The sequence below is a fragment of the Meriones unguiculatus genome, chromosome 4, assembly GCF_030254825.1.
Source record: "Meriones unguiculatus strain TT.TT164.6M chromosome 4, Bangor_MerUng_6.1, whole genome shotgun sequence".
Taxonomy (NCBI): domain Eukaryota; kingdom Metazoa; phylum Chordata; class Mammalia; order Rodentia; family Muridae; genus Meriones; species Meriones unguiculatus.
The window spans coordinates 75,409,254-75,435,832 of record NC_083352.1 but is presented as its reverse complement, the minus strand read 5'-3'; the positions used below and the strand labels follow the sequence as shown (position 1 = coordinate 75,435,832).

At 40.9% G+C, this 26,579-nt stretch overlaps 1 protein-coding gene and 1 non-coding gene across 4 annotated transcripts in view; one reads left to right on the top strand and one right to left on the bottom strand.

The window, feature by feature from the left end:
• Window positions 1-1,627: 1,627 nt before the first annotated feature.
• The window catches only part of Armh4 (armadillo like helical domain containing 4), a 103,975-nt gene continuing 79,023 nt past the window's right edge, over window positions 1,628-26,579 (top strand). For all 3 annotated transcript variants that reach the window (XM_060382188.1, XM_060382187.1, XM_060382186.1), the window contains exons 1-4: window positions 1,628-1,789; window positions 10,642-12,019; window positions 17,665-17,913; window positions 20,018-20,209. In XM_060382188.1, the coding sequence (XP_060238171.1) occupies window positions 1,643-1,789; window positions 10,642-12,019; window positions 17,665-17,913; window positions 20,018-20,209 (1,966 nt within the window). In that variant the 5' untranslated portion in view covers window positions 1,628-1,642. The remainder of the gene's footprint in view (window positions 1,790-10,641; window positions 12,020-17,664; window positions 17,914-20,017; window positions 20,210-26,579) is intronic.
• On the bottom strand, window positions 9,717-9,852 carry LOC132653896 (U4 spliceosomal RNA). Its single transcript, XR_009591721.1, has one exon. It is a non-coding gene; the product is annotated as a U4 spliceosomal RNA (small nuclear RNA).

Below are 26,579 nucleotides of genomic sequence, written 5' to 3'. Positions count from 1 at the left end.
GCACATTTCTGTTGGTCTACAGTGTACTTCGAGGTGGGGGAGAAAAGATTTTTATCACTGTCTTGTACCAACAGCAGCATTTGAGATAAACCATATGAGCTAGAGTGGTTTAAAGTAGTGCTCATCATTTGGGACAGGATACAGGATTCTTACAGACAGGCTGAAAGCGACTGGTTTGGTTTTACTGCACGGCTGACATAATGGTCTGTAAATGCTAGAGAACTTTCCCACGGCAAACAACTGTTGCAGAGGTGGACAGTGTCAGTTCTAACAGGGGGCGATCTGTATGACTGAGGTAGGAGCGCCAAAGCAAGAGGTATGTAAATAGACAGGAGTTGTGAAAGAAGTTTTGACTAGAGAAAATGTGTGGGTGTGTCAGGCCCTGAATTTGAGGGCAACAGGAATATCATTTTGCCATCTCTACTATTCAGCTTGGAGCTGTGTACTCAATATCCACCATTCGGGTTGTTTTCATTCATCCTGTTGGGTTTCAGAATTTAGGTTTAGCTACCCCATTGTGTGTGTGTGTGTGTGTGTGTGTGTGTGTGCACTAGCTGGGACATTGCCATACTATAGAAAGTTATAAAAGACATCACCTGATTTTCGAACCAGACATTAAAAAAAAATGCTGTAAAATAACTTAGTTGGTGTGGTCCACCTCGCAGGGGACCTGGTCACCACACAATGCACTATATATTAAGTTGAACACATACAGAATACAGATTCCATCCATCAATTAAATTTAATCCAATTTCACTCAAAAACCATTTGCTGGCTACCATTCAAATATTCAAAGCTATTTATTCTGAAGGGAGGTGGGAGAAATAAGTTTACAGTGCGTATCTGTGCACAGTAAAAAAGTGTGGGAGGCAAAGATGAACAACACGCACACACGCACGCACACACACACCCCACTGGAAGTAGAATGGCCATCATGAAGAAGCGAGTTCATATGAACCAGAACAGAGGGCAAGTGCTATGAGATCGGCTCTAGGGCACACTTCTCTTCCTTCACAATTAGGAGACTGAAAGGGGGAAGTGAACCCTGAGAGGAGCAAAGATGGCGGGCATGGGCATCCATGCCTTGTGACATTGTACCAAATGCAGTCCTGAAGTTTCATCTCTCAAGGGATCCTGGTACTTTTCAGAGCTCTGGCAGTTCTCGAGCAGTAAATTCTGTGGCACCTTGCTTGTGTCAGAAGAAGCAAAAAGTCAGTAACCCATCCTCTTTATTAACTCTTATTTTCTACTTCAGCAAGGAAAAGACCATTTCTTGCCAAGTTCCTTTAAGGCTCTGCTTAGTAGCTCTGGCCAAGTTGCCCACTGTTCCCAAAGGGACCACTGTGCAGCTGGGGACCGAATGCTCCTTGTTTACCAGGCATCAGAGAAATCCCCGCTCAGGTTGGATGGACCAGGGCTCCGGTGTCCTCTCTGAAGGTACAGAGAGAGCTGCAGCAGACGCCCAGGATGTGAAGAGGGGAAGCTGGGGCCATGGCCTCCTAAGGGGTCCCAAACAAATCTAGCCGCGTGTGGGAGCAGAGTTGGGGGTGTGGAAGCAATTGGGGCGTGGTCCTAGGTCGTCATTGCCAGAGGGGCGGGGGTAGCCATTCTCTGACCAATCCCGAGCCTTAGCTGCAGCCTTATGAATAAACAACAAAGCCAAGCGCCCTCCTTCTGGCATCCCAGACAGCCAAGGGAGTGTGGGCGGCCTCTAAGAGGGTCATGGCAGGGATGCAGAGCACCGGTGCCGCCGCTGTCCTTCGCGCTCAGCTGTGCTGAAGGCTCACAGGTGAGGACAAGCCCAGCTTCTGCAGACTTGGCAAGAGGCCGGGGTGGAACGGGCGGTGCGGGGTCGCTCATTGAGTGGGGTGGCCCTGGGGTGGATCGCCCTTCACCCTCCCGGAACGCTGTACCCAGGCGCTGACGGAGCAGGGACAGCTCCGTGAGCACTGGACGAATCTTGCAGGCCTGGAAGGACTTTCAGCACTACTTGGTCCACCCAGCCCGGCAGCTGAGCACCTGGGGGCAGCCTTTGTGCGGGCACAGCTTCCAGGCTGGCTGCTTTTGTGTGGAGTTGCCCCTTCGCTCTCCCTCCCCTTGCATTTCAACCTTGTGGGAGAGAAGTTCGTCAAGACTGTGGTTTACTTCTTTCATAGCTTAGATCCCAGTGTTTCCTTGCCACTGAGAGCTGAGCAGTGAAGGAACTATTGCGAGCTGCTGTGGCCTCTAAAATGGGTCCTGCTACTTCACAGAAAAACAAAGATTTGAATGTTTAATGCAGGCGTGCCAGGGAGCCTCTTTGCTGTTCCTAGGTCCCAGGGCAGAGGAAGGTCACCTAATTAGAATGAGGGCCTAGGGCTCCGGATGCCATACTCATGCATGGCACAAAGGCACTGTCCGGAGGTGCTGAGACATTGCGTGTGTGTCCTGGTCACTGACAGAGCCCAGCCAGTGCAGATCCTAATCATGTGGAAGCTAAAACACTGGCTAAGCAGGGGAGCAGCAAAAATGGGACCCTCAAGTTTCCTTTTCTTAGAAAGAAAACTTGTGTACCAAATTAAAGTTCAGATCTCTTGTGGAAGACAGCAGAGAAGGCTCATTCAAGTGCCTCCAATGGTTCCCTTTGAAACTTAAGGGGAGTTAAGACAAGGTTCAAAAACCACCCACAGAGTTCCAAAAGAGCTCTTCACCGAGGACCAATACATGTGGTCAGAAACTGCATGCCCCTCCTTCTTTTTGTGTTTCCCCTTGATCTCAGCTCATCTATTGAGCTCCAAGCATCTCCCTCAGCTAAGCATCTTCTGAGAAGTCAGCTTGAGCAATGAAGCCTGCAAATCCTTAGTACAGCATCATTCAGAAAGACTCGGAGTCTGGAGGGAGGCTTCTCAGAGTCAGAACACTGCTTCTATTGTTCAGAGCAGAGAGTTAAAGCCAGTCGTGTTTGCTCTTATGGACAAAGTAGAATTTGTGACATCGGCTGTAGTAATGAACCACACACTTATGCAGCAGCCTTAATATTGATTGCAAAACTCCCAAGGCTCACCAAGTCCAAGGTAGCCACAGCAACAGAGCCAATTAGGGAAATGTGGATTTGCCTTTGTTTTCATGAGAGGCTTCAGACTGCATATTGCAGATCTTTGCTGCTGGACCCTCACACTATGGTATTTTGTCACTATAGAAGTGTTTTTATGCTAAGTGTGTGCTCATAATAGAAATGAAGAAGATGAGCTCATCTAAGATAAAACTTCACTTGTGAATTTCAGCTGTGTTTCACCCCATTCAGCATCTTTAAGGATACCTCAAGTTGTATGTGGCTTTTCTTTCTTTTTATCCACCCCACTTCTCTCTCTCTCTCTCTCTCTCTCTCTCTCTCTCTCTCTCTCTCTTTCTCCCTCCCTCTCCTTGAGACAGAGTCCCACTATGTAGCCCCAGCTGGCCTAGAACTAGATGTATAGATGAGGCTGTGCTGGAACTCAAGGAGACTTGCCTGCCTCTGCCTCTCTGGTGCAGTGACTGAAGGTGTGAGTCACCCTGCACGGTGCATTGCATTGCATTGCTGAGAGCTGAGTCTGATCTATTCTAGCATAGGTAAAGAGGCCCTTCAAGGCTAGTTTGGGTTTATTCTCTAAGCTGAAAACTCGTTTTTCAGTTAATAAATGTGTGGTCAGTCTTATTTTTTCCTATTTACTTATTGATGATGAGCAAAGTCTGTGAAGCTTCTTTCAGCGCCTTGTAAAGGCTGACTAGTGCTTCCAGATCTTACAGGCAGATGAGGTTCATTAACCACAAAGGACAGAAATAGAATTCCAAGTTGGATTGTTGAAAAGAACTGTCTGATATGAAAACAACTGCTTCCTGTAGAAAACTGATCACAACAGGATGCTGTACCGTAAATACTTCAAATTAGTCCCATCTCTGTAGTTTGAGGAACTTGTGTATCAGACCTGTGTTGGCGTGTCTTATATTGCGTGACATTTAAGCCTCTTCAAAGTGTTTTCATATCTGCCATCCTTCATCCTTTGAAGGAAATAGAATGCTTATGATGATGCTGGTGGTGGTGATGATGGCTTAGCGTGAGCCTGAGTTTCCTTATCTCTGTTTTGCCACTTGGTACCTTTGTTGTTGTGATTTGCCTAAGGTTCAACTAGAACTTGAGCGTATGCTTTATTTTTTAAGGCCAACTTTTCTTACCAATGATAGGATGATATTCTGGGAATGAGAAATACGAATATTTATGTTTGTTAGTATTATTAAATATACAAAGCTCCTGAAGGGTGCAATATGGTCTGAAGCCTGGAGAGAGCACTTTGCTGGTGGTTGACCTGCCCGCTCACCCCCTCCTCAGACAGCCTGGCCTGGGCTGCTGCCCTCCTTGGGGAACATAATGCTCGGTAGCTACATTATTCTCTCTCGTTCCACTGTGATGGAACAGGCTGCTGAAAGGGTCATTTGTCATCCTATCTCTTTAATTTACAGTAAAGAATAGCTGCAGCCCAGATCTCAGAACTAATATAAGAGACCAATGAGAGCTGCCAATAGCACATTGAATCGGAATGTGGTGCCTTAATGCCAAGTTCTGTAGCTAGATTAATAGGGCCAGAGTTAAGTAATGAAATAATATTGACAAGGAGAACCTTGATGCTTAGAAAAAAGACAAGATAAACAATGACAAATGCATCAATGAGGATCAAGAAAAGCACAAAATAAAGAGATTATTAAGACACCTACAAAAAAGGACTTTTTTTCCCATCAATCAAAGAATCATTAATTGGCTTTCTGAAAGACTAAAGGGTAACTGGGAAACAAGCTGACCTAATACTCTGAAGCTAGTTTACCTGTAACTGTTCCTTCCTTCTGTGTGTGTATGCATGTGTGTGTGTGTATCTGTGTGTAACACACACACAGAGAGAGAGATGTTCAAAAGCTTCTGGTACAAAATAAACACTGAAACTCACTTCCTTGTCCTGAAATGATTACTCACATTTACTCTGTGCCACCGGTTACGTACTGACTACTTGCTCTACCCACTTGTCATCATTAAAAGCTATAGGCAAATAAAGGAAACTTGAAATACTAGTGTGAATGTGGAAGAGATGTAGTCTTGTTTGAAGATAGATGACTTATAGAGATGATAATTAGTGGTAAAGAAGCTGAGAAAAAAAATGGAAAAAGAATGGGCCAGTTTGTTTGTTTGGTTGGTTTATTTCATTTACTTGGTTTTTTGTATTTTTATCTTTTTGTTTTTTGACAGAATTTCCCCTCAGAAATATGTTCAGAGCTTGGTTTAGGGTCCAGAGAAGAACAAATGTCAGACTAATATGGCGGAAGCAGCATCAATATGAAGGCTCATGAGTAAAGCATTTAAGACAGAGCTGTATCTGCCTGAGATAGGGATTTGCTTGGCCCTGGTGTGAGACCTGGATAGTAGTTGTGCTGTTGTGGAGGTTGTATATCTGTGGACATTACATCCTGTGCCTTAGAAAGGCAGAGAAGCCAAATGGCAAAGGCAAGGTCTATGAAGTGAAAGACTCCAAACAAAACTACATGCTACCACTGAAGCAAGTTCATTATCCTCTGTAAAATTATAGTTTTCTCATCTAAAATATAATTAGGATCATGGTAGCACCTACCTCATTAGGTGGGATTTAATAAGGTAAATTTCCACCAGGCACATAATAGCAGTTGGCTCAAAGCATTACCCAGCAGTAGCCACTCTTGATTGATCACTATGATTTTATACTCAAGAACAAAAACCAGCTGGGTGGTCTATAATGGATTACAAAGGAGACAGTCTAGACAGATTCGCCAATTAGAAAGCAATTAAAATAATGAGGATTTGGTTAGGAAGCAACAACTTCAAGAGGGATAATGAAGGACAGAGTCATGGAAGTTAGGACTCAGGGATTTAAAAGAGAAAAATTGATTATACTGAAAGTTAGGTAAAAAAAGAAAGTTGTGTCTTAGATAGATTCCAGTAGCCACCAGGCTTTGAAAGACAAGGAAAGGTTATCTGTTAGTTTGAGTTGCAGATGAATTTCTGCTGCAGCTGTTACAGGATCTGTCCTCCTTGCTTTAACGTTCAAGCATCTACATGGATAGAAAGAATGAGTAGACCTACAAAAGGCTACTGATTCACTACCTCATCATCCCAGCAGACAAAAAAAATCTAAGAGCAGGGATCTTTCCTCTCAGTTTTTCACAATATTTCTGTAAATATCAGCCAATTGTAACAGCTTACTTGTATCTTCAGTACTTTTAGGACAGTGCTCATGTTCTTTTTATAATAGGCATGAAATTCAATTTACTTATTAACTTTTCTTGATAAAAATGTTTAACATGCTGATTTATTTACCTGCCATGCCCTTGTTTGGGTAACATACTGAAGCAATAATGCTTTTCACCTCAGATGCAAACACATTGACTGAGTAAATGTGTAAAAATCCCTATTGTATAAGACTAAGGCAGAATTTTTTTTGTTTTTGTTTGTGTTTTGTTTTTTGTTTTGTGGTTCATAGTCTTTGCAGCTTGAATACACCAGATGTGACAAAGAAGGAGATTCTGGACTGTGTCTGTTTAAGATTGTGAAAGATAATGCTTGACAGAACAGCTTATCTGCCCGTGGTGGCAGAAATGCAGCAAATTGTTCAGAGGACAGCCAAGCCATTAGGGTACCTTGATAGAGGGTGACAGACAAAGTGATACTGATTAGCTCGCTAAGAAAAGCTTTCTAAACTGGTGAAGCTAACATCTGCTATCTGTTAGGAATTTGGTTAGAGTTTGTCAGCTAACCAGCACCAAGAGACACAGAAAGACCAGCGTGCAAAGATGCAGTGTGAACAGAAAGGAAGAGAAACCATTCCTTCCTCTTGTTCCTTAAGTATTCTGATGTTCAAGGTGATTTAATGAGAGACACAAATGCTCATAAACAATGAGATCTTCCCCTTCCTTTCTTCCAGCAGAGCAGCCTAAAGATGATTCTTGTTTTTCAGCCAATATTTGCTCAGCATTTCCTCTCTCCTGGGTACTTGGCCGCATAGGCATGTAGTATAGAGGAAAGAAAGAAAAGGCCAGAGACTACAACACATGGCTACAGGGTTTACTTAGGGTTAAGAATATGAGCATCAATCTGACTGTGCTCAGTCTTTTCTTTCATATTTTCTAATGTCATGCAGATCCCATTGTCCGATGCTAAATTCCAAGAGGGATAGTAGATAGCTGCACTGAGCCTGAAAGATGAAGGGATACAAAGTCATCTACTAATTCCTCAGTGTGGTAAAGGCTGCTTGCTGCTGCCATTTCTCCGGGCCATCATTTCACTCTCCTTTAAAGTTCACATTTGCTTCCAATAGTAGAGAAAAAAGAGCATATGGCCTCAATACACAGTCGTACAAAAGGCTTGTGGTTCACCCCCACTTTCTTTGCTGTAATTAGATTTAGAAAGCAGGTGGCCAGCACGTAATCACAGAATGACCATCTTTTAGGGCAGAGCCAGAATCCCTGTACACAGACCACAGACATTCTAGAACTGTAAGTGTAGATGGAAGTAGGACCCTGAAGAAGCCTCTCTTGGCAAGGTGGTTGAGGCTAGTTACACCTTCACTTTTTGCTCCTTTTCCCTCAATGCAATTTGCTTATAAAACTCTCCCCTCAGCCCACCAGACTGCAAATCATAAAAGGTACAGGACTCATTCACATGTATGTGCCCACCTCCATGCCCTGATGGGAAAATGCTGATGCTGCAGGAACAGCCTTAGTTTTGTTTGACTTCATAGTAACCAGTCGTGAATATACAGTTGTAGGAGCAGAGCGGAATCTCCAAGTTGGCTTTGTTAACTCCCTGTTTTGTCAAAGGAGGAGCTGAAGATATTTCATCAATACCATGTAGCAGCCTGTAACTAGAGAAGTAAGTTTAGAAATCATTTTTTATGTTAGTCCACAACCTAAACTCTGTTACGATCCTTGATGTTTTGAACTACTCTGGATTTTTTTCCAGAATCATGTAGACGATGCTTTTACACCATGTGTGTTTTTTTACTCAGATTCCTATGCACACTAAGCAGGTATTCTGTCATTGAGCCCCAGTCTCAGTCCCTAGGGTATCTCTTCTACCATCTATTATGTTTAATAAGAATGAAAGAAGAATGGCTAGCTTCCTGAGCAGATCTGAAATAAACCAGAAACTTCTCTAGCTATTATCAATATTTTTGTTGCTAAAAATATTGCTATAGTTGTATAATTCAATTTGTGTACACAGAAATCCAAACATGTAGACACATTGCTCACAACATTTTTGAGTCACAGATCCCATTTATCTTTGTTTTAAGGAAGGAAAATGGTATATTAGGACAAACCCTCTGTAGGCACATAGAATCAGGTATTTCCTGGTATGTCTAAAGTAGAATGACATTTCAAATGCTGCCGTGTATATATATATATATGTGTGTGTGTGTGTGTGTGTATGTATATATATATATATATAGAGAGAGAGAGACCTTAATATTTATATAAAGTTATTTCAACCCTTGCCGTCTAAATAGCGTCCTTTTCATTCCCTAAGGCTCTTGGAGGTGGGCTTTTATGGAGAGATAGATAGACTAATGTTTCTCTCAGCCATCTCTGGCCTCAGCTTCTTTTGGCTACTAACTATGATGTTGGATGACACAGTTTCTCCTCTTCACATGGAACTGTGACAATTCACACCTGGGTTCTCTTCCTATATTTCCCAGAAGCTCAGTGGAGTCAAGATTTACAGAGCACCCTATTCTAGAAACTCACTGGCTTAAAGTACAGCAAATGGTTGTTGCTTTATTCATTTCTGAACATGGGGAATTTGGATATTGTTCATCTGAGTACTTCTGACTCAAGGTTTCCCAGAAAAGCTTAAGAAGGTCTAGAACATCAGTTTACAGTATGGTTCCCTGGTGTTGGCAGGATGCCTCAGCTCCAATCTCTGGATTCCTTTTTACACACACACATGTGTATTGTAGTATATGTATATTATGTGTATGTATATATTCAGTTTTCTTCCATTCTTTAGCCATCTGTATCATGCCTTAAGAAGCTGACTTTCTCTCTCTCTCTCTCACAGTGTGTTCTAAAAGGACCTTTAAGACTAAATGGGAGCTAGATGTGTTGGAGCACACCTCTAGCTGCAGCTCTCAGGAAGCAGAGGCAGGTGGCTTTCTGTGAGTTGGAGGCCAGCCTGATTCTACAAAGTGAGTTCCAGGATGGCCAGGGTTACACAGAGAAATCCTATCTCGAAAACAAACAGCAACAACAAAAAGATTAAATGAGATAACATGAGAAAGCTTTGAAATCATCCAGGGGAGAGGACGTCATGAAAATGCAGTTGTGTTTCACAACTTCAGAAATGTGCAGAACCTGGCAGGTTAGTTGATTAGATGTGAAGAAACACATAAAGTTGTGTTATAAAGATGAGGGTTGGACCCTTAGATTTTAACTGTCATAAAGATGAGGGTTTGACCCTTAGATTTTAATTTCAGGATGTACTCTTTTAGAAACAAGTACAGATCTTAGACATCTTTTCCTTATTGTTACATCAGCACAATAAGGAAATATTATTGATAGTTGGAAAATTATCAACAATATAAAATGAAAAAGCCTACCCAGAACAAATGATAGAAAGATTTGTAAACCTTTAAATTGGGGGAAAGATAAGCTATTTTAATATCCAAATGAAGTTTTAGCAGTAATGAGAATGTGAATCGTTTGAAGAATATAACTAATTTATTATTATAAGAAGTAAAAATTTGAACATTTTAAGTTTTCAATTAGCAATAATCGCGCCTCGGATAAACCTCATTGGCTACGATACTGCCACTGCGCAAAGCTGAAAATTTGAACATTTTAAAAATAATGTATTTTCACATTTCCTAAGTATCTTCTCTGATTCTTAAATTTTGTAACATGAAGGTTTTGTGTACATTTTTTTCTCGTTACAAACAATTTGAACATTTTAAATATATATTTTGGCTGAAAAATTTGTTACATGTGTTTTTAACTCATGAAGCAACAGATTTCCAGCATATTTTTCTATTTATCAAGTTTCAATATATGCTTTGAGTTTGGACTGCTATAGCAGAGTACCACAACTTGAGGGTAGAAGTAGAATTGTAAACAACTTCAGTTACAAAAGTAGCAAAACCTCTCAAATTCATCTCTTACGTTTCTGGATACTGTGTTGTCCAAGCTAAGGGCAGCAGCAGGTGTGGTATCCGGTTAGGGCCTGGTCCATAGAAGCCAAGTACTTATGTGTCCTCACATGATAGACATGAGGGGGAGGGGATGTCTGAGGGTTTTTTCACAGGGACCCTAGACTCATTCGTTAGTGATCTGCTTTCACCATCCTTATCTTTAGATCATATGTGAATGATGTTATTTCTACAGTGATTTTTGTACCCCTTTCTAGGGAGCTTTAATTTAAATCAGCTGGAGATTTCAGCAGGGAAAAATGAACTGGGTTATCCATGTCTCAAGGGTCCAAAGAAATAGAACAACTGTCTCCTACCTCCCTTCTCTGTGAGGAAGTCAAGGAGATCATTGTACTTCCGGTTCAACTTAAAGGAGCTTATTTAGAAAATATATCCACATGACAGTGTGATATGCTTTACTTCTCTGCAGGACTGTTACTGGATTGTCAACACCTTCAACTTATTTTTCTCTTCCACTATGAGCAGACTAACTCTGTTGCACATCTGTGTGGCTTTCTGTAGCGTTCTCTTCCTCAGCTTGGCCACAAAATGTCTAGCTTTCCCAAGAGTGGAAAGGAGGGAGATAGCACATGCTCATGCAGAGAAAGAGCAGTCCCAGAAGATGAGCACGGATGACCAAGGAAACCTCTCCTTTGCTCCAAAGTACATGCCCCAGCAGATGTCCTCTCAAGCTCTAATGGGACAGTCTGCAGGACCTTCAGTGACACCATTAAACAAAGTTTTCTCTGTCAACAAAGAAACCCACCTTCCAAGAGCTGGGCCTCTGCAGCCTACTAGCCCTGATCTTTACTCTTCCAGTGAGCCAGTGGTCTCAGCCAGTGAACAAGAACAGGGTCTCAGCCAGCTCGAAAGAGTGTCTCCTGAACACAGACTTTCCGAGGCCATGTTAACCATGGCTGTCTCTTCACCTGCTTCTCTGAATCCTGAGGAAGAGGAATCCTATAGCAGTTCTAGCCCTACGCCCACTGTAGAAGGGATCACAGATGTAACTCACAATTTCCTGAAGTATGTGGATAATCAGTTGTTTTCAACTGAAAGTCAGGATGCAGTTAGTTTGGGAAATTCACCTTCTTCCTATATATATACCAAAGAAATGCTAACCACAAATCCAAGAACTGAGAAAGCTGTAGCAGATGTAGCCAAGAGAACAACTGAATTTCCTGGTATTGATTCCACAAGAGACACGGAGCATGATGGGGAGAGGCCCTCAGATATGACAGCTGACGGTGCCCTGAGCACTGCCACCAAGCACTTGGTGGAAGCCCCTCAGAATAGCTTAGCTATTAAGTCAACAGCTGGCAGTCTTCCGGGGAAACCTAAAGGCACAGTGAGTGTCAGCACAGCTGCTCCAGTATCCTCTGTCCCAAGCGATGAGTGGGACGACACTAAATTTGAGAGTGTAAGTCAGATGAGGCTCCCAGAAACAGAAGACAATGCAGAGACTCAAGTGAGAACAGAGCCACCATATAGAACATATATGAGCTTTGAGGGGACTCAGGGAAGCCCCACTTCCAAAGAGGTTCCGAAGGTGCCTGGAGGAGAGACACCCTTGGGAACAGCCCCAGTGACTGCAGTGGGAGGTGAGAGGTCACCAGTCTTTACCTATCAAATTCTCTTCACTCCCACGAGGCTTACAGAAGACCCTAAAGTTTCCACTGTGACGCTGACTGCAGGAGGTTTCACAGCCTCCACTCAGGAGGACAGGGCCATGCTGTTTTCAGAGACTGCAGTTTCTACCTCTCAATATGAGTTTGCGGCATCGCTGGCAGCAGGAAACGTGTTAACAGGTAAGTGGGAAAAGTAAAGAATTAAAACGACATCAAAGCATCCCCAAACTTTGCTTAATTTTGAAACTTTCAGTTTGGATTACTTTATTGGTTATTTAAAATTTGTTGAGATGGGATCTTAAAGGTTTTTCTGAATTCACTGTGTCCGGGCCTCTGACCCTAGGACTGCAGCTGTGTGTCACCGTGCCTGGCTGGCTGCATTCTGTTTGTTTGTTTACTTCAGTTTTGAGGCAGGATCTCACTGTGTGTCCTCACTGTCCTTGAACTTACCGTGTTATCCAGTTGACCTCAGAGTTACGACTCTCCTCCTTGCCTCTACCTCCAGAACGGTAAGATTGCAGATATGCCACCATGTTTGGTTTTGGTTTCATTTCTTAATGGTGACTTAGAAACGGTTACTTAAGTTTTAATGAGAGACAGAAATAGTTAAATAAATCATATATGTTCCATAAAAATCGTAGCTTCCTCATACATAAGTCAAGGTTTTCAGCTGGGGACAATTCTGCTCACACCTCCACCCTTATAGTCACACCTACCAGTGTTTGGAGAGGTTGTTAGTTGTTTTAGTTGAGGCTTACTGCTGACACCGCCTGAGTAGGGGCCAAGGAAGCTATAGAACTTTCTCTATCTGTGGGACAGCTTCCATAAGCAATGGTCCCAGCCAGTATATCAATAGCATTGAAACAAATATAGCTGAATATTTTTTCAAATCTTTTCTAATGAAAATATATAAATACATATGAAAATATGGAAGAATCATGTATTTGTTTAAATAGTTTAACAACAATGGTTATTACTTACTTATATACTAATGTAAAACATGTGGAAATCTTTAATATTTCTTACCAAAAATAATTAGGTAAATCTCTATATTGTAATATTAACCATTTTGGTTTTCTGACCTTACTTACCCAAAAATAAATTGTCTAGAAATAATATAGAAAGAAATTATAATCACTTACTTGCTTCATTTCTGAATTATCTACTTTTTCTTGGCCTCAACATCTTTAAATATTAGTGGAAACCATAATATTTGTTGTTGATGGATTATGTTTTTTCTATTTGCTGGTCACATACTAACATCTCAAAGGAAAGGCTTTGTGTAAGTGTATATGTATTCTCATTTCAAATTGTTTCAGAATGTGCAAATCTTATGACCTGGGTTAAGAAACCTATTAATGAAACAAACAAACAAAAAACACATTTGTAATATGGCTTATAAAGTTTTGTTGAGATGTATTTTAAGTGGTAAAAATGATCACTTGATAAATAATAAATGTAAAAGTCAATAGTTTACATGCTTATTTGAGTTTGGGGTTTTTGTTTGTTTGTTTGTTTTGCTGTGAGTCTTTATTTATTTAAATTTTTTCTTTAATTTATTCATTTTACATCCTGCTTATAGCCCCTTCTCTTGTCTCCTCCTAGTCACACCCTCCCTTCCTCTTTCCCCCTACCTCCTTCCTCTAGTCCTCAGAAAAGGAAAGCCCTCCTCCCATACTAATTGACCCCAGACTACCAAGTCTCTTCAGAACTACCTGCATCCTCTTCTACTGTGGCCTGGCAGGTCTACCCCTCCAGAAGAAGTGATCAAAGAACAGGCAACAGAGTCCATGTCAGAGACAGACCTTGCTCCCCTTAGTAGGAGACCCACATGGAGACTGAGCTGCCTATCAGCTACATCTGAGCAGGGCATCTAGGTCCTTTGCATGCATGGTCTTTGATTGATGTATCAATTTCTTCAGGCCCCCATGGGTAAAGATTTGTTGGCTGTGCTGGTCTCCTTGTGGAGCTCCTGTCCCTTCTGGGTCCTTCTTACCTCCCCCCACCCCACACACATACTCTTTCATAAGACTCCCTGTGCTCTGCTGGAAGTTTGGCTGTGAGTCTCAGCCTCTGCTTTGATCCCCTGCTGGGTGGAGTCTTTCAGAGGACACCTTTGGTAGGCTCCCATCCTGTTCCCTCTCTTTAACCACTTCTGGTGTCTATTCTGTTTGCCCTTCTGAATGAGAATTAAACATTCTCCCTAGGATCCTCCTTGTCACTTAGGCTCCTTAGGACTGTGGATTGTACTATGTTTATCCTGTCTCATATGGATAATATTTGCTTATAAATCTGTATATACCATGCTTTCTTTCTGGATTTGGGTTACCTCTGGCCCTTTCTCAGAAAGTTGGGAAGAGCTCTACCTTAAGGCCCAGCTATACCTCTCCTGGACATATACCCAAAAGATGCTTCACCATACAAGGACATTTGCTCAGCTATGTTCATAGAAGATTTATTTGTAATAGCCAGAAACTGGAAACAACCCAGATATTCCTCAACCAAAGAATAGATAAGGAATCTGTGGTATATCTACACAATGAAATACTGTTTAGCTACTAAAAACAAGGACATCATGGAATTTGCAAGTGAATGGATAGATATAGAAAAGATCATCCTGAGTGATAACTCAGTTTTTGGTTTTGGTTTTGGTTTTGGTATTTTTTGAGACAAGATCTCTGTCTTTCTATGTTCCTCATCAGTGTTGCTGGGTGGGAAATGGAAGTGCACACTCCAGGAAGAAAATGGTCGAGTGCCAGGGTCAAAGGAGCTCAGGACCCTGGAATCTGAGCCGGGTGGCACTGAGGGCCCAGCCTGAGTTAGGCTGTTCTGAGGCTGCTTCGTGAGCAGCTGGCAATAGAGGCTCTCTTGGAGCTCTGAGACTGAAGGAGCCAGAGGCAGGAGCACGGTTTTGTCCAGGTAAACTAAATGGCTTCTTAAAGCACAGCTAGCTGCTTGCTCCTTTAGATGGGAACTGCAGCAGGCAGAGCAGCCACTAGAAAGATGGCAGCAGTGATCCAGGCTGACACACTGGAGAAAGGTGGAAGCTTGCAGAGGCCAGAAGCAAGTGGCTGACTGCACCAGGGGGGCGGGGTCTAGTGACTGTGGAAAGAAGAGAAGCCCTGTCCTTTCCCAGAATAAATGCTGCATCTCCGATGGTCTTGGAGGAGGAATGGTTTGAGCACGAGGAGAGAGAGGAGAGAGAGAGACTGAGATTATTTCATGAATCAAGGGTTTATAAACCTCCTGCAGTGGTAGGGATTTCAGGGGTGAAAGTGTTTTGATTTGCTGAGGCTAGAAGTGCCAGGGACACCTCATTTGCATGCCCCTAGATGCTTGCTAACAGGTTCTACTTGGGAAAAGGAAGATGAACTTGTGTTTTCCCTAAGGATTATGCGCCATTCCTCAGGTAGTGGATGTGGAGATTTGAGCTCCCCAGGTCGCAGAGAAGAAGGCGCCCTGCCAACAAAGGGGGTCCATCATTTTATACAGAGCTCAGAGGCTTTCCGGAAATGCCAGACTTCAACCTTAATAGTAGGGCTTCCCAACAGATCTCAGATTGTTCATTGTCTCACTGGCTGAATAACCAAAGCTGGCCTTGAATGCCAGACTCTCTAACCTGCACTTCTTAAGTGCTCTGGTTATTGTGTCTATTTCCATGCTCCGCTTCTTGTTCAGTTTTTGAAAACTGAATGGGCTGGTAAAGCATAAATTTTCATATATAATTCCATAAAATGTTTCATAAGTTGTACTTAAATGTTTTTATTTAAATTTGAGATAGTATTTTCTATGTAACCCTGTGTGGCCTCAAAAGTGTAGAGATCCACCTGCCTCTGCATGTCAAGAGTTGAGATAAAGTCATTACCACCACACCTAGCATAAGCTGCTTTTAAAAGGACCTTAAATGAGTTGAGCCTGTAAAATCATGAAGACGTTAGGTAGGATTAAACCACAGCACTTATGTTTCTAGAACATGAAGTCACGTGGTCCCTAGTACACATCTCACCATTACGTTTGTATTGTTATATTTTGGATTTATTTCCACTTTGACTGATGCAATCTGAAAAGTAAAATGGATTTTAAAATAGTCAGGCAATTTTGATGATTAAATATGCTCTTGGTAATAGTTGCCTCATTTGCCTACTGTTTTGTGAACAGGCTTGGTGGTGAAGAGCCCATACTGCTCCTGCAGAGGACTTGAGTTGGGTTCCCAACACCCACATGAGGTGGCTCACCTGTAACTCCAGGTGCATGGAACCCTGCATCCTCTTCTGACCTCCGTGGATACCTGTACACACACACACACACACACACACACTTAAAAATAAAGTAATTAAGAAAAATACATCTACTGAAAAACCTATTATGTGCAAGAGACTGTGCTTTGTATTTGGCATATAAAGAGTTTGCCTGAACCAGGCAGGGGTGGTGCACGCACATCTTTAATCCCAGCACTCAGAAGGCAGAGGCAGATAGATGTCTTGAGTTTGAGGCCAGCCTGGTATGCACAGTGAGGTGAGTTCCAGGACCACCAAGGCTGCACAGAAAAACCCTGTCTCAAAAAAACAAAAAAAATAAATAAATAAAATAAAAGTTGCCTGTTTCAAAAACAAAAATGAAAAAAATAGGTAAATATTATTAATGTTCTCACTGATGGCCTAAAAATGTTCAGTTTAGGATCACAAGCAAGTTAATAGTCAAAGCAAAATTCAGACCAACGACTGAGGGCTAGGTTTCCACAGGTGATATTACTGTCCTTTTTTAACATGTGTGGCAGTGTAGATTAAGAGAGCACACCACACCCTGACTCCCTGTCTGTTCAATCCAGAAACTAGGTGAATTCTGGTTGTTATAATTATTATTATTTTTATTTCAAGTGCCAACTTTCTTTCCTCCTTTTAGATATCCAAATATGAACATTAATATGCAAAACCACTTCCAAAAAATTTAGTGTGACTTCATTTGTTTCTTCTTTTTTATTTTTATTTTTCCAAGACATAGTTTCTGTGTGTAGCCTTGGCTGGCCTAGACTCACTTTGTAGACCAGTGTGGCCTCAAACTCACAGAGATCCACCTGTCTCTGTTTTCCTGTGTGCTACCATGCCTGGCTTATAGTTTGTTTCTTTTTTATTTTTATTTTTATTAATTACACTTTATTCACTTTGTATCCCCCTGTAGCTCCCTCCTTCCTCCCCTCCCAACCTCACCCTCCCATCCCCTTCTCCACCCATGTCCCTCTCAAAGTCCACTGATAGGGGAGGTCCTCCACTCCTTCCTTCTGATCCTAGTCTACAGATCTCATCAGGAGTGGCTGTATTGTCTTCCTCTGTGGCCTGGTAAGGCTGCTCCCCCCTCAGGGAGAGGTGATCAAAGAGCAGGCCAATCAGTTCATGCCAGAGACAGTACCTGTTCCCCTTACTAATGAATCTACTTGGACACTGAGCTGCCATGGGCTACATCTGTTCAGGGGTTCTAGATTATCTCCATGGATGGAGTATCAGTCTCAGAAAAGACCGCTGTACCCTTAACAGACTGATTCAGTTCATATTCAGATATGTCTGAAGAACTCGGCTAGCCATCTTTCTATTTTATTTCAATTTTGTTCTCATTTATTTGTTTTGTTTTGTTTTGTTTTGTTTTTACATTAACTTCATTGATTGCTTCACAACTCCCCCAAGGAGCAACATTAACATTGTTTGCTGGCCTTTGAACCCCAAGTCCTAGGCTCTGAAAGAGCTGGCTGTCCTTTTTTCAATGTACTAACTTCATAATGACTTTAATGTATAGGAATGTGATCTACTTTAAAATGTTTCCCTCCTTTTCAGACATCACTCAAGAGATGACAGTGTCCACTCGAGAACCAGATACCACATTACCCTTGGTGACACAAGAGCATAGGTCTGCCATGGAGGTTTCCAGAGGCAGTGGGGAACCTGAAGAAGCCATGCCATCCTCCTCTTCTGCATCTGCTTATGTGGGTGCCACTGAGCTGTCCAGAAGATGGGAATCTCTGCCCACTCCAGCCTCCACCACTGCTGTCCCTTTGTCTCTGGAAGTTTCCTCTTCCATGGAAGGTCAGTAGGAGAGTGTGGGTTCAGCATTTAAGGGAGGAGTGTGAATCTTTCCTGTGAGTTACTAAAATGAGAGAGGCAGCTTTCTTTTTCACCAGCATGCATATGTGTCTGCTATGTGAAAAGATGGTCCACTCTCTTTGCTTGTAGAAGTGTGTTATAGCCTCAAAGAATGAGGGTGGCTCTTCTCCTGCTCCCCAAGTCCAAGCTCCTGAGGGCTCTCTCCTTAGAATGAGGAAACATAAAAATATCAAGGACATGTGTTTGAAGCTACCTTTGGTCCTCTCTAAGACTGGCCTTAAATAAGCTTCTAAATTTCTGTATGCCTCTGTTCATTTCTAGTAATATCCATGTAGGTCATGTTCTATGAAAAGAGCTTCCTCTATCATAATCCCTCAGATGGCCTGCTCTCTTGAGGGCAAGGAAGCTTTAAAGTATGGCTACTGATCAGAATCTCTTGGGAATATAATCTTTCTAAAACAAAATAACACGAAAACCACAAAAACTCAACTGTAGTGTCTTGACAAGAACCTTCATAAAATCTGAAGATGCTTGCCCTCAATGTCTCTCTCCCAACCAGCAACCAGTGGTATCAATTTTTTTTTTCATAATTTCCTTCATTCCACACCACCTCCAGTTTTCTTATATGTATACCTATTACCACAAGTACAAATTTATTTATTTTTTGCTTTTAACTTTATAAAAGAAATACTGTACTACAGATTAATTTTTTTGGAATTTAACCATTTTTACTTAGTGTTCTGACTGTCAAATATCCTGTAGATTTTTGTTCTGACCATTGTATCATACTTTATTATGGAAACACATCTAATTATTCATCCAGTCTTAGTCTGTGCTCCTGCTATTTGCATTTGAGCCATATCCAGCTGTTGTGAATACTGCTATTATGAACACTCTTTTGCATGTTTAGCATTGAACATGCAAAGGACTTTTTCCTAGGTAGTGAGTTGTTGGCCATCAGAAGTATCAGTGTTTGGCATTGGGGGTTGGTTCATGTCTCCTTTTTATAGTTGTTTTTGTACCAATTTATACTCCCATGAGATATATAGTGGGACTCTGTGGCTCTGTATCCATGAGAACTAAATACATATTCATTATATAATTTATTATATGTAATACATATTATACATATGATAGATAATGTATGCTATTTTGCATATATAATTTAATGTTTATTATATATGTCTTGTATGTATTTATTATATAATATAATAAATTATATATAACACATATGTATATAATATAACATGTATAATATATAACGATACATTATAGATAATAAATATATATTTAATTCCCATGATACAGAAACATAGAGCCCCATTATATTTCTCATGGGAGTATCAATTGGTGTAACAGCCACTATGGAAAGGAGACATGAACCCCTAATGCCAAACACTCAGTTCCTATGGCCAACAACTCACTACCTAGGAGAAAGTCCTTCACATGCCTGATGCTAAATGTATAATATATTATTATGCATATACTATACTATACTATAATATAATATAATATAATATAATATAATAATACATTATATATGTTCTCTCCTCCAGCTTCATGGGCAAAGAAATTCTGATTCAAAAAGTTGGGACTATGTGAAATCTGTCTGGGGAGATTTTGATGACTGAAGCTGCTACTGTAGTTTCTCTAGATGTGGGAGGCTTGGTTTTCATTTGGATGCCTTGAAATGCTTTAGACCCAGATCTAAGCTCAAATTCTTCCACTTGATTTTGTGAAGTATACTTGGTTTTTCCAAAGTACTCCCTGGCTTTTAATTTAACACATTTTTTTTGTCAAATTTTCTGCCTTTAGTACCCTATACAAAATGCTATACCATTCATTATATTGTCAATAGAATAAGTGAGAGATAAAAGTTTTAAAGCAAAACTGTGATTTGAAGCAGTGTCTTTTCCCAGATGAGTGAGTGTTTTCTTTGTGTAGCTGGGTTGATGTGAGAAGAGCTGAGCTAGGTACTGAATTTACTCTGCATTTAAGGAACTGCTTTCTTGCCTTTCAAAGCTTATGTTAACATTTTACTATATTGATTATCTGTGGGTCAAGCCCTGTCTCTTGTGTTTGGCAGACCTAATGGACACAATCACTGGGCCAACTGAAGAATTCATACCAGTCTTGGACTCTCCAATGGCAGCCCCTACAATGACTGTGGAGGTTCCCACAGTTTCTCCAGCACTCCATTCTGAGGGAAGAACTGTTCAATCCATCAGCCACCCAAATACAGCTGCCTCCTTTGGCCTGGAAGAGCTCGAGTCTGAAGGTATCCTTGTCTCTGACCACACACTCAAGAAACAACTAGGTAGATGTTAGTTTAAATCACTAGGGTAAACTAGCCTAGCAAGGTGTGGTCTGCCACTGACTCTCTGTGCCCTGTGAGCTAAGTATGTTTTACATTTTTAAATGGCTGGACAAACATGCAAGAACAGTGTTTTGTGACATGTACAAGTTATGTAAACTTCAGGTTGAAGTGTGCATAGTAAAGCTGTTTTTCATCCAGCTCTACTTCTCATTTGCACATTGATTGTGGCTACTTTGGGGCCCCAGTTCAAAACTGAGAAGCTGTGGTAAATCTTAAGTGACCCCGAAAGCCCAAAGTATCTGTAGTATTCTCCTTCAAATAACAATTCTCCCTGCCATGCAAATATATGTATGTGTGATGTATGTATGTAAGTGATCCTCTACTGTAGTTGAATATTAGCCCCAAGCTGGAGAGCTTTCAATGAATCACAATATATTATTTATGAATGTGTGTGTGTGTGTGTATGTATGATTATTAACTGAACGTAAACGTTAGACTCAGACGCCCCCTGAAAAGCTTTTTACTAAAACCCTATGCTTGAGGTCTTTCAGTGATTCCATTTAAATTTGCATGGGCAGGTTATGGCGTTAACATTTAAAATGAGTATCTTAGTTGCTTTCGTTATGCAGGCTGGATGAAAATAGCATGTTTCAAAGGAGGAACTGTGGGCTTTTTCCCTATTCACTTCTTTTTTTAATGACAGTTTAAATGTGTACTGTGTTTTCATAGAGCCACTTTCTCAATACTGGATCATTCCTTTAGTAACATCATTGAGCTACTGTCTAGACACAAACAGTGTCTTTATTAATTGATGCTGAGAAACTCATGCCAAACTATAGTGTAAAACATTGGCTTTGGCCATGAGAAATGTAACTGAAGCATAACTACACATCAACAAAGAATAGGAATGGAGCTAGGGCTCACAGTCATGTGACTGCTTGAGTCAGCAGCCTGAAAGGTGAGGTGTATCACATTGGAAGTGTACATGTTTGGAGGGCTAGTTACGGGGAAGCTCTTAGGCAGTCAGCCATGTCCTGGGTGCAAGAGGACAGACGATGTACTGGGATTTTATGTTTTCTCTACTGCACGGAAGACGGTAGAGTCGGGTGTGTAGGTGATACTTTCCCCCTGAAGATTCAGTTTATCATTTAAAAAATTCATTGTGTGTGTGTGTGTGTGTGTGTGTGTGTGTGTGTAAATGTATGCCATGTATGGTTTGGTGGCCTAGGCTGTCAGAGGCATCAGATCCTCTGGAACTAGAATCACAGGAAGTTGCCTTGGGTGCTGGAAATCACACTTGGCTCCTCAGCAGAGCTCTACACTCCCCTAACCACTGGGCCATCTCCCCAGCCTGTCTTACAGCCTTCCAGGGTTGTAATCTGCTCACTTGGGAAATGTAATGTCTTAGAGGGGCTTGGGGAATTTCACAGAGGAATGCTGGGTTAAGACGCAGACCAACAAAGTCCAGCGGTTACTGGCCCTCTCACATCACATGAATGCAGATACTGCAGGGTGCTGAGCATGGTGCTGCAAGTTTTCAGTTCCCTTGAATGCCATCTGTAAAAAAAAAAAATCAGGTTTCCTTAAATGGGCCTGAAATATAGGTGGCAACTCTACTTGGCAAAACTCATTAAATCAAAGCAAAAATATATTTATGTACTGTATAACTGTAGTGATTTTCTAAATGTAGTAGATAATGGTAGTTGTACTGAAATATGTTAAAATTTTTCTGATGTGCCTAAAGATATCATGGAGTTTGAGACCTTTTGTTCTGCATAATTCAGTTTCAGCCTCTTTTTTGAGGATACGTTTAGTCATGTTTTGAACTGAATTATGATTATTGCCAAGGTTTCTAAAAGATGTTTTTGGTTAAAAATTATTCTTTCTGTTACATCATTGGGCTTAAGACAAGATCTAGAATTAGCTTAATTAGCACGTAATTTTTCCTAAAGAACCGGTTCTTCAGGAAATTTATGTTAAATTACTGTGTATTAAAAACATCACAAATTTACGCTGGCGTTTAGTTCTTGGAAAGTTCAGAGAGCTTTATGTATTTCTTCAGGCCAACCTGCCGGACTCTAGATACAGCAGAGGCCTCCATTTTAAGCACATGTTTTTCTGCCTTGCCTGAAAATGTAAATGTAGTGTGAGGTACACACTAGACCGACAACCAGAAGAGAACTTATTCTTATCAAAATAACGTGTTAGTTGTGTCCCATTTTTTAACTGCCTGTCAAGGTTGTGGTTATTATTTTTGCTTTATTTTTGAGATTGGGTATTACTATGACATTCACAGTGATCCAGACCTAGCTATAGAATGAGTCTGAGGCCAGTCCTGGACACATTAGATGCTATTACACACACAAAAATCTGTATATATTTGTTTATACACTTAGTCTATTATGCCTTAAAAGCAGTTCTCAGCCTGTGGGTCACAACCCCTTTGGAAGGGAGTCAAACGACCCTTTCACAGAGGTTGCCTAAGACCATCAGAAAGCACAGATATTTACATTTTGGTTCATAACAGTAGCAAAATCACAGTTACGAAGTAACAACAAAAATAATTTTGTGGTCAGAGGGTCACCACAACATGAGGAACTGTATTAACTAGTCACAGCATTAGGAAGGTGGAGAACCACTGAAATAGAGGATATATCTATTTGCTTTACATAATTTGAAGTTGTGTTTTGTTTACTTCTGAGGGGATGAAAATTAATCTATGCTGCAAAGTTACAACAATAATTCTGTAGGAAGTAGGACATTGCTTGAAAAACTCAACCTTTGGAGGTTAAAGATGTAGCTCAGCGGTAGGGTGCTTGCTCAGCATGCACAAGTCTCTGAGTTCAATCTCAAGTCCTGCAGAAAGGAAAAGAAAAGAAATTCAATATTCAGAAGAATTTTCAGTGATTCTATTTTTGTCCATTATGTTTATGGGAGAGATAGGAAATCAAAAACTGAGATAGTTCAGGTTTTGTGAATTACCTTCTGCTCTCCTTTGTTAAATGTCTGGAAATGGTGAGCTGGTGCATACCAATAGAGACAGGAAGATGGAGAGGCTGGACTTTCCTGGGATGCTGAAAGAGATAAATTTGAATTCTTGTTAGGCTTGGTCTTGTTTAGTGAATGTGTGAGCACAGTGTTGAGACCATGCCTTGATCCCAGACAATTCCCATTTCCTCACTATTTCAAATGGCCTATTGCATGCATCATTTAATGCAATAAATGAAGAAGTCTTTAATCAATGCAGGAATAATGGGACAGTTGTTGATGTGCTAGAGTATTACATTTTATGTGTATTTGTTTAGTTTAATAATTATTAATTGTTTCATGTACAGTATAAAAACATGGAGAAGCATAAATTTCTCTCTGTGGATGAAGTAAGAATTTCAGGAGAAAGTAATGTTTTGTTTTGTTTTGTTTTGTTTTGAGACAGGGTTTCACTTTGTGTCCCTGGCTAACCTGGAAATCTCAATGTAGACCAGGCTGACTATGAACTCACAGAGATCTATCAATATCTGCTTCTCAAGAGCTGGGACAGAAAGTTGCATTTGGAAATAATGCCTTTATTTAGGCAACCGAGATGATGCTTTGGGCAATATGGTGATCTTGCAGTTAACACTAAAATCAAAAAAGCCTTACCTTTTCTTATTGACTAATTAGAAAGCAATTTGGAGGTACCCTGTGAAGCATTAAAGAACAGTTTCTCTGATGCTTTTTTCCTTTTTTGATAGCTCCACTGGGGAAACTTCAGGGGATTGTTTGATTTAAAATGTTATTTAATGTGGATATGTATTGTGCCTGCATACATGTATGGGCACTACATGGATGTCTAGTTCCCACAGGGGCCAGGAGGTCATTGGATCCCTGAAACTGAGTTACACATGGTTGGAAGCTGCCATGTGGATGTCGAGAATTGACCCAAGTCCTCTGCATCAGCAGCAAATGCTCTTAACCCCTGAGCCAGTGCTCCAGCCTTCTATGCATCATTTGCAAGGGTCTTATGTATCATATTTTAAAAAGCAGATTACTGGCCATTTCAGTTATTGATTGCCTCTTAGTGTGGGTCTTTTTGCTGTCTTGCCTTGAAGTCATCATGCTTTCTTGGGTACCTGTGACAGGCCTCCCCTGAGCATCTGTCACCTCTCTAGAAGAACCAGTATCTTAGCACTCAGAACAGGTATCACATGCTTGCTAGTAATACTCATTTGGCCAGTGGTATTTTAAAAAGTGTGACGATGCACTGCTATAAAGTTATATCCACAAATTCTGCCTCAGAAGAAAGACAGATGAAATTCAGTCTACTTTCAGATACGCTTTCTAACCATAGGAACAATTTATCAGTATAATCATGCAATTCAGTAAGTAACAATGTTGCAGAGTTGAAGCCCTCCATTGTCTTCTTTGTGTGCTTCAACACATGTGCACAACGCTGTATACATACATGTACATGTGTGTGCATGTGTGCTTTTCCTAGTACCAGCCTGGTACTGTTTGACATGCTCCTCCTTAGTCATCTAAAAACATCCTCTGTAGGGACTCATGATAAAGAAAGGGTTTTGTTTTTGTTTATATTCACCAGCCTAGCAATGTTATTTACTCATTTGATTATGAAAACATTTGAAAAGTACTTAGCAATTCAGGGAACACCAAGAAGAATCAGGGATTGTTGACCTTGTCTTAACAGAGCATGGGTTTAGTAGAGGGCGTGTGATAGACGATAGACGTGTAAATAACAAAATGCCAGGTGAAAGTGAAAGTGTTAAAAACATGAACAGTGAGTGACTCAAGGTCTTCCATTGCTGGTGGGAATCAATCACTTTGGAACCACTTTGGAAATCAATCTGGTGCTTTCTCAGACAATTAGAAATAGCACTTTCTCGAGATCTAGCTATACCACTCCTAAGCATATATCCAAATTATGCCTATGTATACAATAAAGACATTTGCTCAACCATGTTTTTAGCAGCTTTATTTGTTATAGGCAGAATCTGGAAGCAACCCAGATGTCCCTCAATTGAGGAATGGATACAGAAATTGTGGTACACTTACACAATGGAATACTACTCAGCAATTAAAAACAAGGAAATCATGAAATTAGCAGGCAAATAGTGAGGACTAGAAAAAAATCATCCTAAGTGAGGTATCCCAGGAGCAGAAAGACACACATGGTATATACTCACTTATAAGTGAATATTAGACATATAATATAGGATAAACATAGTAAAATCTGTACACCTAAAGAAGTTAATCAAGAAGGAGAACCTTGGGTAGATGATCAATCCTCACTCAGAAAGACAAACAAGATGGTCATCAGAAAAGGGAGAAAACAGAGAACAGGACAAGAGCCTACCACAGAGGGCCTCTGAAAGACTCTACCCAACAGGGTATCAAAGCAGATGCTGAGACTCATAGCCAAACTTTGGGCAGAAAAAAGGGGGAGATAGAAAGACCTGGATGGGACAGGAGCTCCACAAGGAGAGCAACAGAACCAAAAAATATGGGCCCAGGGATCTTTTCTGAGACTGATCTTCCAACCAAGGGCCATTCATGGAGATAACCTAGAACCCCTGCACATGAGCTACCCCATGGCAGCTCAGTATCCAAGTAGGTTCCCTAGTAATGAGAACAGGGGCTGTCTCTGACATGAACTCAGTGGCTGGCTCTTTGATCACCTCCCCCTGAGGAAGGGGGCAGCCTTACTAGGCCACAGAGGAAGACAATGGAGTCAATCCTGATGAGACCTGATAGTCTAGGGTCAGATGGAAGGGGAGGAAGACCTCTCCTATCAGTGGACTTGGAGAGGAGCATGGGAGGAGATGCCGAGGGAGGCTGGGATTTGGAGGGAATGAGGAGGGGGTTATAGCTGGGATACAAAGTGAATAAACTGTAATTAATAAAAAAATAATTAAACATATATAAATTAAAAAGGAAATGCTATGTCCATGTTAGAGAAATATGGAATGAACATACATTCTCACATGTATGTATTTAGATTTGCATATGTGTATATTCATCATTATATTTTTACTGACAGAAATAGAGGTGTGACAAATCCTCAAATATTAAAAATGTTAAAGAGACATGAACAGGTACAATATGTATGACACTAATGATTAATTAACTTATAAATGGTAAACCAAGCAAAATTTTCTATTTTAGATAGTGGTGAGATGAATTTTTTTTAAGATTAGCTTTTAAGTTGGGTGTGGTGATACATACCTTTAATCTCAGCACTTGATATGCAGAGGGAGGCAAATTGATCTCTATGAGTCTGAGGCTAGCCCGGTGCTTATAGTGAGTTCTAGGCCACCCAGAGTTACAAAATGAGATT